General features: G+C 39.5%; 1 protein-coding gene across 7 annotated transcripts in view; it reads right to left on the minus strand.

The window, feature by feature from the left end:
- NAP1L1 (nucleosome assembly protein 1 like 1) overlaps positions 1-11,472 on the minus strand; it is a 33,605-nt gene extending 22,133 nt beyond the window's left edge. For 2 of the 7 annotated variants that reach the window (XM_042947212.1, XM_042947209.1), the window contains exon 1: positions 10,863-10,989. Coding sequence is in view for 1 of the 7 variants with exons in the window: in XM_042947208.1 (XP_042803142.1) it covers positions 2,528-2,594 (67 nt within the window). In the remaining 6 variants the exon portion in view is untranslated. Of the gene's footprint in view, positions 1-2,527; positions 2,595-10,862; positions 10,990-11,453 lie in introns of those variants that run through there. The other 5 variants (XM_042947205.1, XM_042947207.1, XM_042947208.1 and 2 more) reach the window with 4 other exon arrangements.
- Positions 11,473-16,863: the final 5,391 nt, after the last annotated feature.

Consider the following 16,863-nt stretch of genomic DNA (forward strand, 5'->3'; position numbering starts at 1 on the left):
AATAATACCAACAACAAAATATATATATATATATATATATATATATATATATATATACACACACACACACATATACATATGCCAAAATCTGCCACCTATTGTACTCATTATGCCCTCCTGGAGATCTCTTTTAAAAGTTTAATAATTCTTGTATCAAATGTCAGCCCTTTAAACAACTTAATGGCAGTTATAAAGCCCTGAGTCCCAACCTATATCAAGTAAACCTTCCCCATCCCTTCAAATGCACCTCATGTCTTATCACTGATAACCACCATACCCCCAAGGCTATCCTGGATATGCTGGCATATTGTCAACAAACTCTTGGTTACCTGATGTCAACACTGTTAGAACTAATCACTGTTAGAACTAATTAACACTGTTAATATCCTAAATTGTTTCTTACTATAGATAAGTACTGTATTAACTTAGAGAACATGGGTTTTAGAAAAATAAAACTTAAGGTAAAATGTGTTATATTCAGGCAGAAAAATGGCTGAATGCCAGAGGTAATGCACAAATTACAAAAAAAAATAATCTAAACCAAGCTTAGGATCCCACATTAAAATCAAGTTTTTAATCTTTTAAAAATCAAACCACAGACTTTAACTCTCAAAATGCTACAAGACGTGATTCCTCGTATCAGCATGTTTTATATGCTTATTACTTACAGAGTTAAGAAGAGTTATTGATTTTAGCAGTCAAGTGTTAATATTTGGAGTATTATTACTGATCTAATATTCAGACTTTAGACAAATTATGAAGAAAATATTTCTTCCTAATAATGTATCCTACTCTATTTTTTGTTTTAAATAATTTCTACTAGCATTAATATATTTCTCTAGTGATGCTGGGTAATTAGCCAACATTAACAAAATACTTAGCAAACAATAAGGAAGAAATACTAATTCAAAAAGAAAAATATAGAATATCAGTCAAAGAAATACAAGTGGGATTCTAGTTTGTCTATCAAATCAGCAAGGATTTTCTTTTAATGCAGGGAAAATGGTGGCGAATATATGCATTTTTTTTATGTTTATTTTTGAGAGAGCAAACGAGCAAGCGAGCGAGAGAGACACCAGGCTCAAACTCATGAACCACAAGTTCATGACCTGAACTGGAGGCTTAACCAACTGAGCCACTCAGGAGCCCCGTGAATATGCATTCTTAAATGTGGCTAGTGTTACCATGAACTATTTTCTTTCTGGAGAGTAATGTGGCCATAGGAATATAAAAAACCTTAAAATATCCATCTCCAGCCTTAATTTGAGACCCTAACATGAAAAAAACCTTATGAACCTAAGGGCCTGTGCTTTTCATGCTGGCCTAGAAGGTTCTTTCACAACTTCGGTTAACACATCTTTTGGCTCTTAGCTCAAAGTTTTATGCTTCAGAGAGACTTCTCCAACCTGTACATTCTGGTTAAATAATTTCTTGGTTGTACAGACTCCTATAAAGCTCTATTTCTTTCCATCATAAAATGCCTTGGAGCGCCTGGGTGGCATCCAACTTTGGCTCAGGTTATGATCTCATGGTTTGTGAGTTCGAGCCCCGTGTCTGTGCTGACAGCTCAGAGCCTGGAGCTTGCTTCAGATTCTATGTCTCCCTTCTCTCTGCCCCTCCCATGCTCATGCTCTGTCTCCCTCAGTTTCTCAATAATAAACCTTAAAAAATAATTTTTTTTAAATAAAATGTCTCAAGTTTGTAATTACAGATTAGTGTTATTATTTGACTAACGTCTCTCTCTCCCAACTAACCAGAGCACAAGATTCGTATTTAAGGGATTATATGTGCTTTTGCCAATCACTGCATCCTTCAAGACAGCAAGCACATACAGCTTACAGGCACAGCAGTTGCAATCACTTACCTCATCAAAAATAAACTTAGTATTAGCATGGAATGTGCATACAATGAAATGCTCTGCAGCCAAACTGAAGCAGATATGAGCTGATATGGAAAGAGCATAGGGTCTATGGCAAAATCCAACCTGGACGGGAATATATGTGTGTGTGTGTGTGTGCGCCCGCACATGTATTTATCTGAATATGCATACTCTTGCACATAGTTTATGAATAAAACATTTCTGTAAAGATCTACCAGAAACCTAAGAGTAGTTACCTATTAAGACCAGGAGAAAATGAGAACTTATGTTTCATTCTCCATTACTTGCTTTTCCCATATACAAATACATTTTGCTAAAATTTTCGAACTTGCTGGGTTGAATATATAGCCTAATAAATCCAGCAATTATCAAGAATATGAAACTCCTCAAAACTTCTAAATTCAAATTTGTGTAACATTTTAACATGTACTCAGAAGAATGGCTACACTGCTTTGTGGAGTTAGATTTAGAATTGTAACTCTTAAAATGAAATTCTTTTGATTCTTTATTAAAGATGATTCAAGACAGAACAGGATGGCATTTACTTCTTCGGAGAGGCCTTCTCCAATCTGCCCACTCTAGCTAAATTAGATTTCTTGGTTGTACACATTCTTGTTTTTTAAAGCAGGCCTAATTTTGTACTCAGACCATTTGGGTTGACACCAGCTTCGTGAAAATCTAGCTCAGGCAAACAACTTCTGGTCTTATTCACCATCTACAAAAAAATAGGAAAAAAAAAATTGTTCCTTCACTGAACTGCTCTTATAAAGATGCAAATTCATAAATGACTTGTGTTTGGTATCCACTAAACACTCAATAAACACAAGCTACTTTTGAATTCTGTCCAGTTTTAATTATCTTAGCACAGGGTCAGTATTCTGCAAAATTAACTGCGGAGATGATTGTTAAAATGTACAGACTGACCAGTGAATGCACCGTGGTAACGTAAGATGTTAACATTAAGGAAAACTGGGTAAGGGGCATATAGGAACTCTCGGGAGTATCTCTACAACTTTTTTGTAAATCTAAAATTACAAATAAGTTCATTTAAAAGAAAAAAGATTGATTCCCATGCCCAGATTCTGAACCAACAGGTCTGAGACCGTGGACCCAAAAATCTGCATTATAAACAAGAAACCCAGCTTCTGAGGCAGGTGGTTCTCAGATAATCAGATCACATTGAAGAACACAGGTTTCGGGGCGCCTGGGTGGCTCAGTGGGCTAAGTGACCAACTTCAGCTCAGGTCATGATCTCGCGGTCCGTGAGTTCGAGCCCCGTGTCGGGCTCTGTGCTGACAGCTCAGAGCCTGAAGCCTGTTTCAGATTCTGTGTCTCCCTCTCTCTGACCCTCCCCCGTTCATGCTCTGTCTCTCTCTGTCTCAAAAATAAATAAACATTAAAAAAAAAAAATTTAATAAAAAAAAAAAAAGAACACAGGTTTCAGTCAATACCTACATTAGTTTTTTCACTGCACTCAATATTAAATAATCAATGAGAATTTTATTTATCAGACATAAAATTGCTCTCTAAAAGATCTGAAGAATTTCCATCTCTAGTAGTGACAAGCTATATTTTGCAGACCAACTCTACCAATAAAAAATAATTGAAAGTACAGAATAAGTATCTATTGAAATCTTAAAACCAAGGAAAATTCCAATAAAACAGCAAGGAATTACTAACCCCAAACTAAAAGCAAAATGATAATCAGAAAAAGACACTGAGAACAAATGTCAATCTCAAATCTGAATTTCAGTTTTAACTACTGACAGGTGAAATCAAAAGCCCTAGACCTATTCAAGATGGGAAGAAATCTTTATAGTAACCCTCCATAACAAGCAGGTGCCAAAAAGCGCTGTATTATCAGGGATAATAAACCAGTTCTCTTGGACAAAAGCCCAGATTCACTTTATCAGTGTGGTCCCAAAACCTCAAGCCCTGAGCTTAAAGCGGTCTCTGCCTGATAGTGTTCCTAAGCACCCACATATCCAAATGTTAAGTGAAAGGCACCTTCATCCTAGACCTCAAATAATTCATACAAGTTTTCAAGAGCAGTAAGGGCAAGAGAAAAGAATACAACAGAAATCTGTCCTTATAAAGACCTAAATGTTGTCAAAAGGACGGTAAACAAACTTATAACTATCATAGACAAATAACTAGGCTCAGTATCTGCAAAGAACGGCCATCTATTAAACATGATATGGCAAATTTGGCAAAGAACTAAACAGAACTTCTAGAAATAGAAATAATGGAAATCAAACTAAACGAACAGGTTTATCATCACTTATCATCGGAGAAATACAAATCAAAACCACAATGAGATACCACCTCACACCTGTCGGTATGGCTAAAATTAACAACTCAGGAAATAATTGCTGGTAATGATGAGGAGAAAGGGAAACCCTCTTGCACTGTTAGTGGGAATGCAAACTGGCACAGCCACTTTGGAAACCAGTATGGAGGATCCTCAAAAAGTTAAGAAATAGAACTACCCTACCACCTAGCAACTGCACTACTAGGTATTTATCCAAAGGATAAATACTGATTTGAAGGGGTACATGCACCCCAGTGTTTACAGCAGCACTATCAACAGCCAAATTATGGGAAGAGCCCATATGTCCATCGACTGATAAATGGATAAAGAAGGTGTGTGTGTACACACACACACACACACACACACACACACAGGAATATTACTCAGCCATCAAAAAGAATGAAACCTTGCAATTTGCAATATGGATGGAGCTAGAGTGTACTATGCTAAGGAAAATAAATCAGTCAGAGAAAAATACTATTATGATTTCATTCATATGTGGAATTTAAGAAATAAGAAGTATAAACATAGGGGAAGGGAAGGAAAAAATAAAACAAGATAAAAACAGAGAGGGAGGCAAACCATAAGAGACTCTTAACTATAGGGAACAAACTGAGGATTGCTGGAGGGAGAGTGAACTAAATGGGTGATGGACATTAAGGAGGGTACTTGTGAGGAGCATTGTGTGTTACATATAACTGATGAATCACTAAATTCTACCCCTGAATACTACTACACTACACTATATGTTAACTTGAATTTAAATAAAATCTTGGGGAAAAAAATGGGGGGGAGGGGGGGAACAGGTTTATCAGTAGACAAAACCAAGCTAGAAAGATAATTGAGGGAAGCAAGCTTAGAAGCAATCTTCCAAAATATGGCAGACACTAAAGGATACAAAATACTGATGTTAAATGATATTTGAGAATACAATAAAGTCTAACAAATATTTAATACAAGCTCTAGGAGTAGAGAAGAGAATGCAGAAAATATTTGAAAAAATTAATAGGCAAGAATTTTCCAGAACTGATCAAAGACAGCCCTACAAATCCCAATCAGGATACATAAAAAAGAAACCCACACTTAGATATGTGAAAAAGCAAGACATTAAAGACAAAGGAGTCTTTTAGTCACCTCAAAAGCACAAAGAGAAAACATTCAGATTAATTTTAAACCCACAAAAAGACAGCTGTCTTCTCTTCAATAGACACCAAAAGACAACAGAATCCTCAATTTGCTGAAAACAGCCAAGGATCTTAGAATATTATACCCAACTAAAACATCCTCTAAGAATGAAAGTGAAACAGATACTTTCTGGAAAAAACACCTCTAGCACTTTCACTAATAACACTCTGTTAAGTATATTCTTCAGGCAGAAGGCAAGTGATCCCAAACAGATGTAATTTGCAAGAAATAAGGAGTAAAAAGGATGATTGCATTTATCTAAATAAACATTTTCAAATACCACCACTGCCTAGTGTGTTAAAAATGAAAACTATCACAACACTAAGTTGGGGTGGGGAGAGGGTGGGGGTAATGGATTAAAGTATTCTTACATCCCTCAGCAGGCATGCTATAATTTCCGGGATGACTTACAAAAAATTAGAAACCAAACATGCAATTTCCAAAGTAGAAGAAAAATAATTTAAATTTATAAGTGTATTTTTATACCAACCTAAAAGAAAAAAAAGATAGTCTGGACAAACAGAAAGCACATAAAAAATATTTAAACCTAAACATCATAATAATGTTCAATGTAAATCAACTAAAACTCCCATTAAAAATTGTCAGGGAGGATTTAAGAAAATCCAACTACATCCCATTTATAAGAAACACATCTATAACATAGGATATAGAGTTGCCAAGTGAAATATAATCCTAACCAAAAGGAAGCTGGTATCACTGCATTAACATCAAGAAAAATAAACTTCAAGGAATAGCATTACTAGAAATGAAAAGGTCACTCTAACAAAAGATTGAATGAATTCACTACCCAATATATGTAGAATTTGGAAGATCTCAATTGAAAGACATAGCTCATGATATCGTGACTGAAGGCAAATCTTAACCTGAGAACTTGTACACAAATATTCCACTGAACAAAGAGGGAAAACAAGTGAGTGAATTAGACCACTAACTGATTATTTTGTGGTCTTGTAGTAGCTAGACATCCAGAGACGTGTTATCAAATAACTTCTCACCATTCCAGAAATCTGAATTCTGAATTAAGTCCTCTTTACTTTCAGTAAGAGAGCTAACCTTTATGAAGCCTACTCTGTAAGGGATTACAGGCTTCCCTTTACCTGCAGGTAGAGTACTAAGCAACTTGCTCAGCAACAAATGTGACTCCCGAAACCCGTGCCCAGTCCACTATTCCAAAAACCAAAGTGCCTGCTCTATCAAAGCCTACGTTACATAGATTATACAGTAATATACTAGTTGTTATTCCTTTACAGAAAATGACTATTTCATGTGGAAACAGCCAATCACTAAAGATTACAAATGTCTGAAAGCAAGAGTTGAAGGGAACTGGTAATATCCCAAAGAGAAGATTTCCCTTTACCTGAGACCTCACATCTCCCTCCAAATAAATACACTTTAAACAAATCTATATTTAAGACACTGTTGTCCTATTAATACTATTTTTAGTGGTCCCGAGGCTCAATAACTTTATTTGACTCCAACACAATCTTATAGTTTGAGTACCATATTCTTTAGGCTCAGTTTTTCAATTCTGGGAGGTCAACAGCCGACTTAGAACGGACTTGTCTTTGAGACCCAAGCAAAAAGGACTTCTATTTGAGAACACTGCATACCTTCTGTCCAAGGGAGCTCATTATCTAGAGTATCATCTGATCCAACAGCAGAGAAACATACCTGGGCTGGACTAAAAACTTGCTAAAAATTCACCCAGCATTATTAATAAAACCAATTTATTTACATGGTGGGGGGAAATACACACACACACACACACACACACACACACACACACGGCAGACAAAAAGCTTAGGAGCCATCACTTTACTATATGAAAACAAATTTCATGTTGGATGATTCCATGACCATAAATACTGTAGCTTTTCTACTGGAGCAGAGTGGAACTCAAGCAAGTGTGCTTTATGAATTCCAAGCTGATATATAGCTAACAGTTTAAATCAAGGGAACCCACTTTAAAAACCAATACAAAAGCCTCATAAGTCATCACTGCTCGGTTATGTAACCTTGGATAAGATCTTTGACTGCTCTGTACTTCAGTTTCCACATTAAAATGTTGATACTACCTACCTCTAGGATCATTAAATTAGTTAATAATACACAGTAATTTGTGCTGTTACATTATTTATCCCTGTTGTGTTTTTCTGTACCCTCTTTACCTTAGAAAATTAAACGTAATTAATTAAATGTAATAGGTAATTAAATGTAATTAATAAGCTCTTCAAAATTACAGCCCCCTTCCCCAATAAAAGTCAAAATGTACAAAATTTCTGAACAAGTAAAAATGTATCAAAATGTGTAGCAGTAAAAGTGCAGTGTTGGTAACCAAAAGTACAGGGACCACTTTCTACGGCAAGTGCAATAATGTGATCTAGTGGTCTCATATCAATGTACTAAATAACTTACAAGGACGGGCAAAAGCAACAACGTTCACCTTCTAACCCCTACTCTGCCCAACAAGGAGAACTTTTTATTCAGATGAAATTAGTATGAAATGGCACTTAATATTACTATTAAACAGGTCTTCCATAAAAAGAATGTTATAAATACCGCCCCCCACTTTTTCTTTGTAGCCTTCATCACAAACATTGTATATCTAGGATTCTTTTTCTCATGTGTTAAGATATTATGCCCACATAGATGCTAAAATATTTACTCTAGGAATCAAATAAAAACAATTACAGCTTTGATCAGACTTGAGAATCTGAATAGACTGATCAGTTTTCACAACTGATCAGGATTCTTCCTAATCTTATTTTCATTAACATTTCAAATTTATAACCAAAAAATGAACAAAGTCGTAGTTCATTTTGACTTCTTCATACCTTAAAGTCAAATAGATTTTGCCTCTTTTAGCCCCTTTTCCTACAAAAGATCTGTTTTTTACATTTTTTTAATGTTTATTTTGGGGAGGGGGGGGAGACAGCGTGCGAGCAGGGGAGGCGCAGAGAGATGGAGACACAGAATCCAAAGCAGGCTCCAGGCTCTGAGCTGTCAGTATAGAGCCCGACGCAGGCCTTGAACTCATGAACCACGAGATCATGAGACCTGAGCCAAAGTCAGACAATTAACCGACTGAGCCACCCAGGTGCCCCCCAAAGGGCTGTTTTTAATGTAATCTGGGGAGTTGAGAATCCAATCAGTTACCTGGACACAATAATGAGCAATAGCATTTTGGATTAAATTAATTCTGGACAAGTGTTGGGTTTGAGTTGTTTTTTTAATCTCTAGAGAACAAGAACAGTCATGTGCCACATTTAGCATTAGCTTAATATTGTCAATAAGCCCAATATCAAATATAAGTATTTTGCAACAGATAAAATTACATATTTTTCAAACTGATACGAATTTAAAATTACATTTATCAAATTAACACAATGTTGACCTGATATGATAATCCATAAAGTCAAGCTTTCATAACAAATGTTTAGTTCCATCTATCCTCCAAAGGACCAGTCTTACTAGAAGTAAATTGCCCATTTTAGATTTTGACCATTAATTTGAACTCTTAATTTTAAAAAATTGTTATTTTATGAATTTGAATAACTTCAAACAAGCATGAGACTTAGTCCCAGATGGTAACTGGAAAGCTTATTTACCTCCCAATAGTTTGAAACAAGTTACTCTATAGGTAAGGTTTTCCCCCTTACCCAAAGGTACAATGTTACTACTTCCTAAGTAAAATAAGTACAAGAGTGTTAATGTAACCTGACAAGAGAACAGGACTTAAATATTAATCTTTTTTTTTTTTTAACGTTTATTTATTTTTGAGACAGAGACAGAGCATGAACAGGGGAGGGGCAGAGAGAGAGGGAGACACAGAATCTGAAACAGGCTCCAGGCTCTGAGCTGTCAGCACAGAGCCCGACGCGGGGCTCGAACTCATGGACTGTGAGATCATGACCTGGGCTGAAGTCCGACGCTTAACCAACCAAGCCACCCGGGCGCCCCTTAAATATTAATCTTAAAAGGTATTTTGATGCTAACTATTTTCAAAAAACAGCAAATTTTGTTTTGTAGCTCTTCTGAAACCAGGCAAAGTGTTACGAGCTTTTAAAGTGCAGTCATTACAGAACTAGTTACTAATCATTTATCAGGCAGTGATGATCTAAACTAGGGGCTTCTTGAGCCGGATTCATTCTTTATGTACTCTGAAAGCCTAGACCTCCCAGACAGACCGCATTCCCCGCCTCCTTTCACTGCCTCCATTTATGGGAAATAGAGGCATAGACAAGACAGCAAGCTACTAACTTGGCCCATTTAAGTTTACATTAATGCCTCCTTTCCACCCCATACTTCCTCCACCCGGCCCCCATACACCTTAAAAACAACACAGCTAGATAAGTAACCTATTTTGGGAACTTCAATAAAGGAACTAATTTGTAAGAATGCAAAAGAAGTCCTAACAGAATTAAGAAGAGTGCAGGCCAAATCGTTTATTTCCATTTTAGAACCGTTTACAGGATTAGATTAATTAGGATAAATTCTCCCCTAATATGAAACCGTGGTCAAGACACCCATCCAAATTCTAACTGTACTGGAGGTACACACACACAAAATTTTTGATAATAACAGCTACCATGAACCCTCTACATGCGTTAATTCTTTAAGATCCTAGCAGTGGAGGCCCTACTTCATCATCCATCACCTACCACACCAATAAAAAGATAAAGACCAAGGATCAGCAGGTAGAAGTTTGAAAGCCAAGGGCTGCCGGACTTATTTACTCACTACTAGTTCCCACATCCCACCATCTCCCGACAGCTCTCCGGAAAGCAAGGACAAGCCACCCGGGGGTCTCCAGTCGAGCCCAGGCGGCGGCCACGTGTCGAGGGAAGCCGCCCGGGATTTCCCCTCCCAGCACTGTCGCCGCCTCCAGTGGGCGGAGAGCCCAGCAGCCTCGCAGCCTCCCCGCCCCCTCCGGGCCTCGTCCCTTCACATCCCCTCCCTCCCATCGGAATTCGCAGCCTCCGCCGTTCTTTCCATCCCCCAGCGGCCTCCCTCCGGGGATTATTTTTGAGGAAGCGGGGGAGTCGAGGAGGCGGTGGGCTCAGCACTCGAACCCGGCCGGCACGCCGGCCGTCGCCCGGCCCCCAGCGGCACGGCCGCCGCTCGGAGCGCCTGAGCGAAACCGCGGCCTCGCTCGCGTCCGCGCGGAGAAGCCGGTGGGGCTGAGGGGGCCGCGGCGCAGCCCAGCACGGCCCTCGGGCTTCCCAGGCCGCACCGACCCCCGCGCCTCCCCGGCCGCTCCCGAGCGTAGCGCCGGCCGCCCCGGAGGCCCTCGCGGGCTACGGGCACCAAACTCTGCGGACCGCTCGGGCTCCGGCCTCACGGGACGACCCGGGAGGCCCCAGAGGCCAGCGGGCCCCCGCTGTCGGCTCCGCGTCCCTCCCCTCCGCGCGGGCCGCCGCACCACTTCTGCGCCCCCCCTTTCCCTTTCAGGCCCCCATCCGTTACCGGTGGTTAGCACGGGGAGCCAGGCGGCCGGAGCTGCGCAGGCAGTGACTCAGGGCGGCGGCGGGAGGAGCAGGAGGCGGCGCCGCGAGCAGATGGCGCTAAAAAAGACCCGAGAGCCCGCCGCTCGCGCTCATATACAATTAGCGTCAGCACGTAGGGCCCGCTCCGCCGCCCCCCCAGGCCTCGCCGTCTCTTAGCAACGCGGGCGGGAGGCGGGCCCAGGACAGGTTGCCTAGCAACAGAGCTGTCCTTCTTCCCCGACGACCTCCGCACCCTGCGCGGCTCGCTTGGGGTCCCCGGCTGCCCGCCTCCGCCCCCTGCCGCGCGCCGCGCCATCTCTTTTCTCCCCGCTGCGCTGGGAAAGAACCCGCAACGCCTTCGGCTGCTGGGAAGGGCCGTGACCCGCACGCTAGCCCCTGGCGCACCTCGCTTTCCTCGGCCCGTTGCGGGGCCAGCTGCCGCCCGCCCCTGGCCCGGCCTGATTCTCGCACCTCCCCGGTCCCCGGCAACCATTTTCTCTCCCCGCTCTTTTTTTTTTTTTTTTTTTTTTTTTTCCCCCTCTAAGAACAAGAGTTCTTTCCTCCTGACCACCTTGGCGGCCTCTTCTGCCGGTTTTGCTTCTCCTAAGTCGGTGGGTCTCAGTGGCTTCCGAGGCTGCCTCCTCATCCCTACCCCTCCATCCTTTTCCCTAACGTGCGGCGCGTTAGGTAGCTCGTTCTTGTGACGGATGAAAATGGATTATTTGTTTAGTGTCCGTGTCCGTATGCTTTATAATGAGGACACTGTTGTTTCATCTTGCTGAAAAAAGTAAATTTGATGTAAATCCTCAGGCCTGTGAAACATCATGGCTGTTTTTCAGTTGGTGCTGGATTGACTAACGTTAACTCTTAAACCAGTGGTTCTCAAAAGTGTGGTCCCCAGACCCTTTCGAGGGGGGGAAGTCAAAAGTATTTCCATAATAATGCGAAAACGTCATTTTCCTTTTGCGTTCTCATTCTCTCGTAAGTGTCCAGTGGAGTTTTCCAGAAACTACATGACATGTGACATGGAAACATTGAAAAAGGAAGCAGATAATAAAATCCAGTCACCTGCAGTTAAATCAGACATTAAGGAGGTTTGCAAAAAACCGAAAACAATGCCCCTCCATTTTTTTGTTTTGTAACGTAGTTACTTTATATATAAAATGTTCTTTCATGTTAATATTTAACTGGTTTATTGTTTTTAGATGAAATAATGAATACTTTTAAAGTTTCTTAATTTCTGATGTGATAAATATCAGTATCTAGGATGCACAGAATAGTTATTCGGGGTCCCCAGGTTTTAGCCTATAAAGGGGTCATGAGATGAAAAAGTTTGGGAACCTCAAATGCTTCATTCCTTTACATTTCAAACTGCCTGGAGTCATCTATTGTAATGTTTACGTTTAGCAACTGTGTCTATTCCATTTTAGAGGGTACAGTTTTTCTTCTTGGCATCCCCAGCCTCATTAAAATTACTTGCCTTTCTCACTCTGTGCTACACATGCCTCGGTTTACCCTTTCATTTTGGTTCTTCATATGCGATCCTTTTTGTTTTTTCTCGATCTTCTTTCTTCATAAAGATCCTATTCAACAATGATGTAAGGTTAACAAGTATTATAACAATATCAGTAATGACTCCTCATGAAGAATCCGCAATACATAAACTAGGTAGACCAGGGCCCAATAATGTACATATACTTGGCTCTAATTTCAATGGAAGCCTCAAGAGCATTGCATTCCAATTGAAGCTATGCACGATGCAAGGTAATTAGCTTATTGAAAATAAACTAGATAACTTTCACCTCCGTTCCTTAAATCTTTGTGGTGGTAGAACTTCTGAGACCAAATTGAGAAGTTAGCTGGTTTTCCATCCTGCTCCAGGAAGCCCCACCAATTTCTGTCACTGGTCTAAGGCTCCTAATTTATGATGCTTCACTTCTCACCCCACTTTATATTCTTTCCCCTTTTCTCCAGCCACCTCCTCCAGCTCTTCCTCCAGCTTTTTCCTTCCCTTCTTCCAGTGTATCTTAGCCTAAGAAATGAAACACTATTATATTGCTAATAATGCATGCCTTTTAACATGATCTTTTGCACCATAGTTTGTAAATCTAAAACTCTACCAATTAAGTCAAGTGAAGGTCAATCATTTATACATTCATTCAACAAATATGTTAGAAACAACTTGAGACTGGAAATACAGCATTGCAGAAGAAAGACGAGGTTCTTGGTTTTACTGAACTTATGTTCGAGTGAGGTAGGGCAAGTAACAGACAAGAAATGAAATAATTTTAGATGTAAGTAAGTAAAAGAGCTATGAAGAAAATAAAATGAGACAAAGGGGTAGAAGGTGACTGACTTGTAGATACTGTTGAACTTTTCACATTGACTCCTCTTAGACTCCCAAAACACGTAATGCAGTTAACTCATCTAATTTAATTACAATAAATGGTGGCCCTGGTCACTGATCTTGAACCATGCTTAATCTTTCATTTAAAGTTCCTTGTTATGGGGTGCCTGGGTGGCTCAGTCGGTTGAGCGTCCGACTTCAGCTCAGGTCATGATCTCACGGTCCGTGAGTTCGAGCCCCGCGTCGGGCTCTGTGCTGACAGCTCAGAGCCTGGAGCCTGTTTGGGATTCTGTGTCTCCCTCTCTCTCTCTGCCCCTTCCCTGCTCATGCTCTGTCTCTCTCTGTCAAAAATAAATAAACATTTAAAAAAATAATAAAGTTCCTTTTTGCTTTATCCCCCATTATTTTCATCTGGTAGATTTTTACATCATTGTAGCCCAGTGGTTTAGAAGAAGTGCGGCTTTGGAGTCAAATAGCCCAATTTTCATCTCGATTTTGTTGTGAAAGTTTAAACAACATGTAAGTTGCTTAACATGATATTTGACAGAGTTAACACCCAATAAAAGTTAACCATCATAAACTTCTTACTGAGCTTTTGTTTTGTTTTTATTTTATTTAAAGGTTGAGAGAACTCCCCTGAAGCTCCCTCTAATAATATCTGACACTATTTCTGTGAAATATTTTATCAAAAGCTATCTTGTCACAAATCTTAAAACATGTTTTCCTGAACTGAAATAATCCACACGAATTACCACAAAAGTACTATACTCCACATTTTAAAATACTGGATACAGACACTATAGAAATCAACCTGAAAAACCGATGACAGAGATAATTTCTTAAATGTGCTTATGTCTGTATTTCAACCCTAAATAATGGAAAAGTGCACAAGCTTGAAAGACAGGCATAGGTTCAACCCAACATTCTGTGACCTTGCAAAAGTATTTACACTTTCTGACCCCTAGGCTTCTCCGTCTGTAAAATGCATTAATAATTCTATTTTTTTAAGTTTATTTATTTTTGAGAGAGAGAGAGAACAAGCAGAGGAAGGGCAGAGACAGAGGCAGAGAATCCCAAACAGGCTCTGTACCTCCAGTGCAGAGCCCGATGCAGGGCTAGAACTCACAAACTGTGAGATCATGACCTGAGCTGAAATCAATAGTCAGATGCTTAACCGACTAAGCCATCCAGACACCCCATAAAGTGCAATAATAATTCTAATAAAATCAGGGGCGTCTGGGTGGCTCAGTCAGTTAAGCGTCTAACGTTGGCTCGGGTCATGATGTCACGGTCCATGAGTTCAAGCCCCACATCAGGCTCTGTGCTGCCAGCTCAGAGCCTGGAGCCTGCGTCAGATGCTGTGTGTCTCTCTCTTTCTGCCCCTCCCCTGCTCATGCTTTGTCTCTCTCTCTCTCTCTCTCTCTCTCAAAAATAAATATTTAAAAAAATAATAATTCTAACAAAATCAGCCTCTTCATTAGCATGAGATAGAGAAATATATGTAAGTCCCCAGAGCAACAACTTGTACTTTAAGTACTCAATGAACATTTATTGTCACCAATTAATCAGTATGTAAAGTGTCTAATGGCACCAATAATAATTAGCATGTAAAAACTGCACAAGATATATATAAATAACTTATTTTAGTTTTGAATCTGGGTCGTTTTTCATTTTTTCCCCCAAATTATTCTGTAAATGCAACATAAAATCGATCAAAATTCCAGTGGAGAATTTTGGACAAGTTGTCTTAAATTTTTCTATCTCCTTCCAAAAAAAGATGAATAAATTTTCATTTGAAAATGTATTTTGCTATCATTTCTAATTGAAGATTGTATAAAAATGACTGTAAATTCACATGCAATTGTACAAAATAACACAGAAAGATTTATGTAAATTTCATCCCGTTTACCACAATGGTAACAACAATTCACAATCTTACTCAGATTTCCCCAGTTTCACCTGGATCCACTTGTGTGTGTTTCTGCCCTTAGCTCTATACAATGTTACAGTGTGTAAGTATGTGTATCTATTATCACAGGCAAGATACAGAATAGCTCAGTCACCACAAACATGGATCTCTTATGTTGCCCTTTGATGATAGTTTTTTTCCTAATTTACGTGACAAATATGGTTCTACCTTCCCAGATTTTACTTTTTTCCCCCACCTGCTTCACAAATAGACAAATTAGGCAGAAAATAGGCCATTCCTTTGTGTGGGTCTTCAATAGTTTTTACCTTAACTATTTGCAATAGCTTTGCAATTGGGCTCCCTAATACTGACCTCTCATTCTTGTCTGATTCACATTGCCCAAGTTATGGTTCCAAATACAAGTCCAATCTAATCTACTTTGTCATAAACCCTGCAATGGCTCTTTGATGTCTACATGACAAAATAATGCCAACAAAGCCCATATTAATCTGAATCCATCCTATTTTTCTAGCCATACCTCCCACTACCCACTGTCATGAACTCCATACATGATGACTTCGAACTACTCACAAGACCCTCAACAGGCCAAGTGTTTTTATACCTTCTGCTCTTCTCTTCAACTTTTCTTTCAAAATCAAGCCCAAGTGTTTATCTTGGGGAACCTTCCCTAACTCACCAAGGCAGATCTGGTTGCACATCCTCGTTTGTTTTCAGACAGCTTTTTTGTATGTATGTTCCCATGTTACCTTCTTCCCCAACACACACTATACTAGATAATTAGTTTCTATAGGGCAGTGTCCTTGTTTGTGTATAATGACTAGAAGGACAAAGGTCTTCAATAAATATTTGTTTGATAGAATGAAGTGAAAGAAAGGAAAGAAGCAAAGAAGAAAGCACGTGAAGGAGGGAGAAAGGAAAAAAAAAAGTCATTGAAATCAAACTGGAAATCATAATACTTTATTAAGTGATCTTTTTTTGAAGAAAATTGTATCAATTCTACATTTATGATAGGGTCCATGTAAGAAAATTTGAATCTAGTCTATGCAAGAAGATTTTTGGATATGGTTTAGGTGTTGTGTGGATATTTGTTGAGATACTATTTTTCCTTATCTATAAAACAACTTGTTAGTAAAAATAGGAAATATTGAAATTTTTGAGATCATAATGAATAAAGAAAATAAATTATACGGTATTGTTTGGAGATAATGGTGGTGTCCATTATTGGGAGACTAGTGAAATGTGGTGGATGCATATCATAGAATATTAGGCAGCAAAATGTCAAATGTAATATGGCAACAGGGATAGATCTGTGAAATGCAGCGCTTGCAGAATGAAACTACAATTAGGTACTATTACACACCTCTTAGAATTGCTCAAATTAAAACAAATGGTACAAAATGCCAGTAAAGATGTGGAATAATAAAAACTCTCAATCATTGCTGGGGTGCATACAAAATGGTACAGGCAAGGGTACCAGCATGGCTCAGTCAGTTAAATGTCTAGATTCAGCTCAGGTCATGATCTCACAGCTCATGGGTTCCAGTCCCGTTTTGGGCTCTGTGCTGACAGCTCAGAACCTTCGGATTCTGTGTCTCCCTTTCTCTCTGCTCCTCTCCTGCTCATGTTCTCTCTCTCTCTCTCTCTCTCTCTCTCTCAAAAATAAATAAACATTAAAAAGAAATGGTACAGTCATCTTGGAAGACA

Source organism: Panthera leo, chromosome B4 (assembly GCF_018350215.1).
Source record: "Panthera leo isolate Ple1 chromosome B4, P.leo_Ple1_pat1.1, whole genome shotgun sequence".
NCBI lineage: Eukaryota > Metazoa > Chordata > Mammalia > Carnivora > Felidae > Panthera > Panthera leo.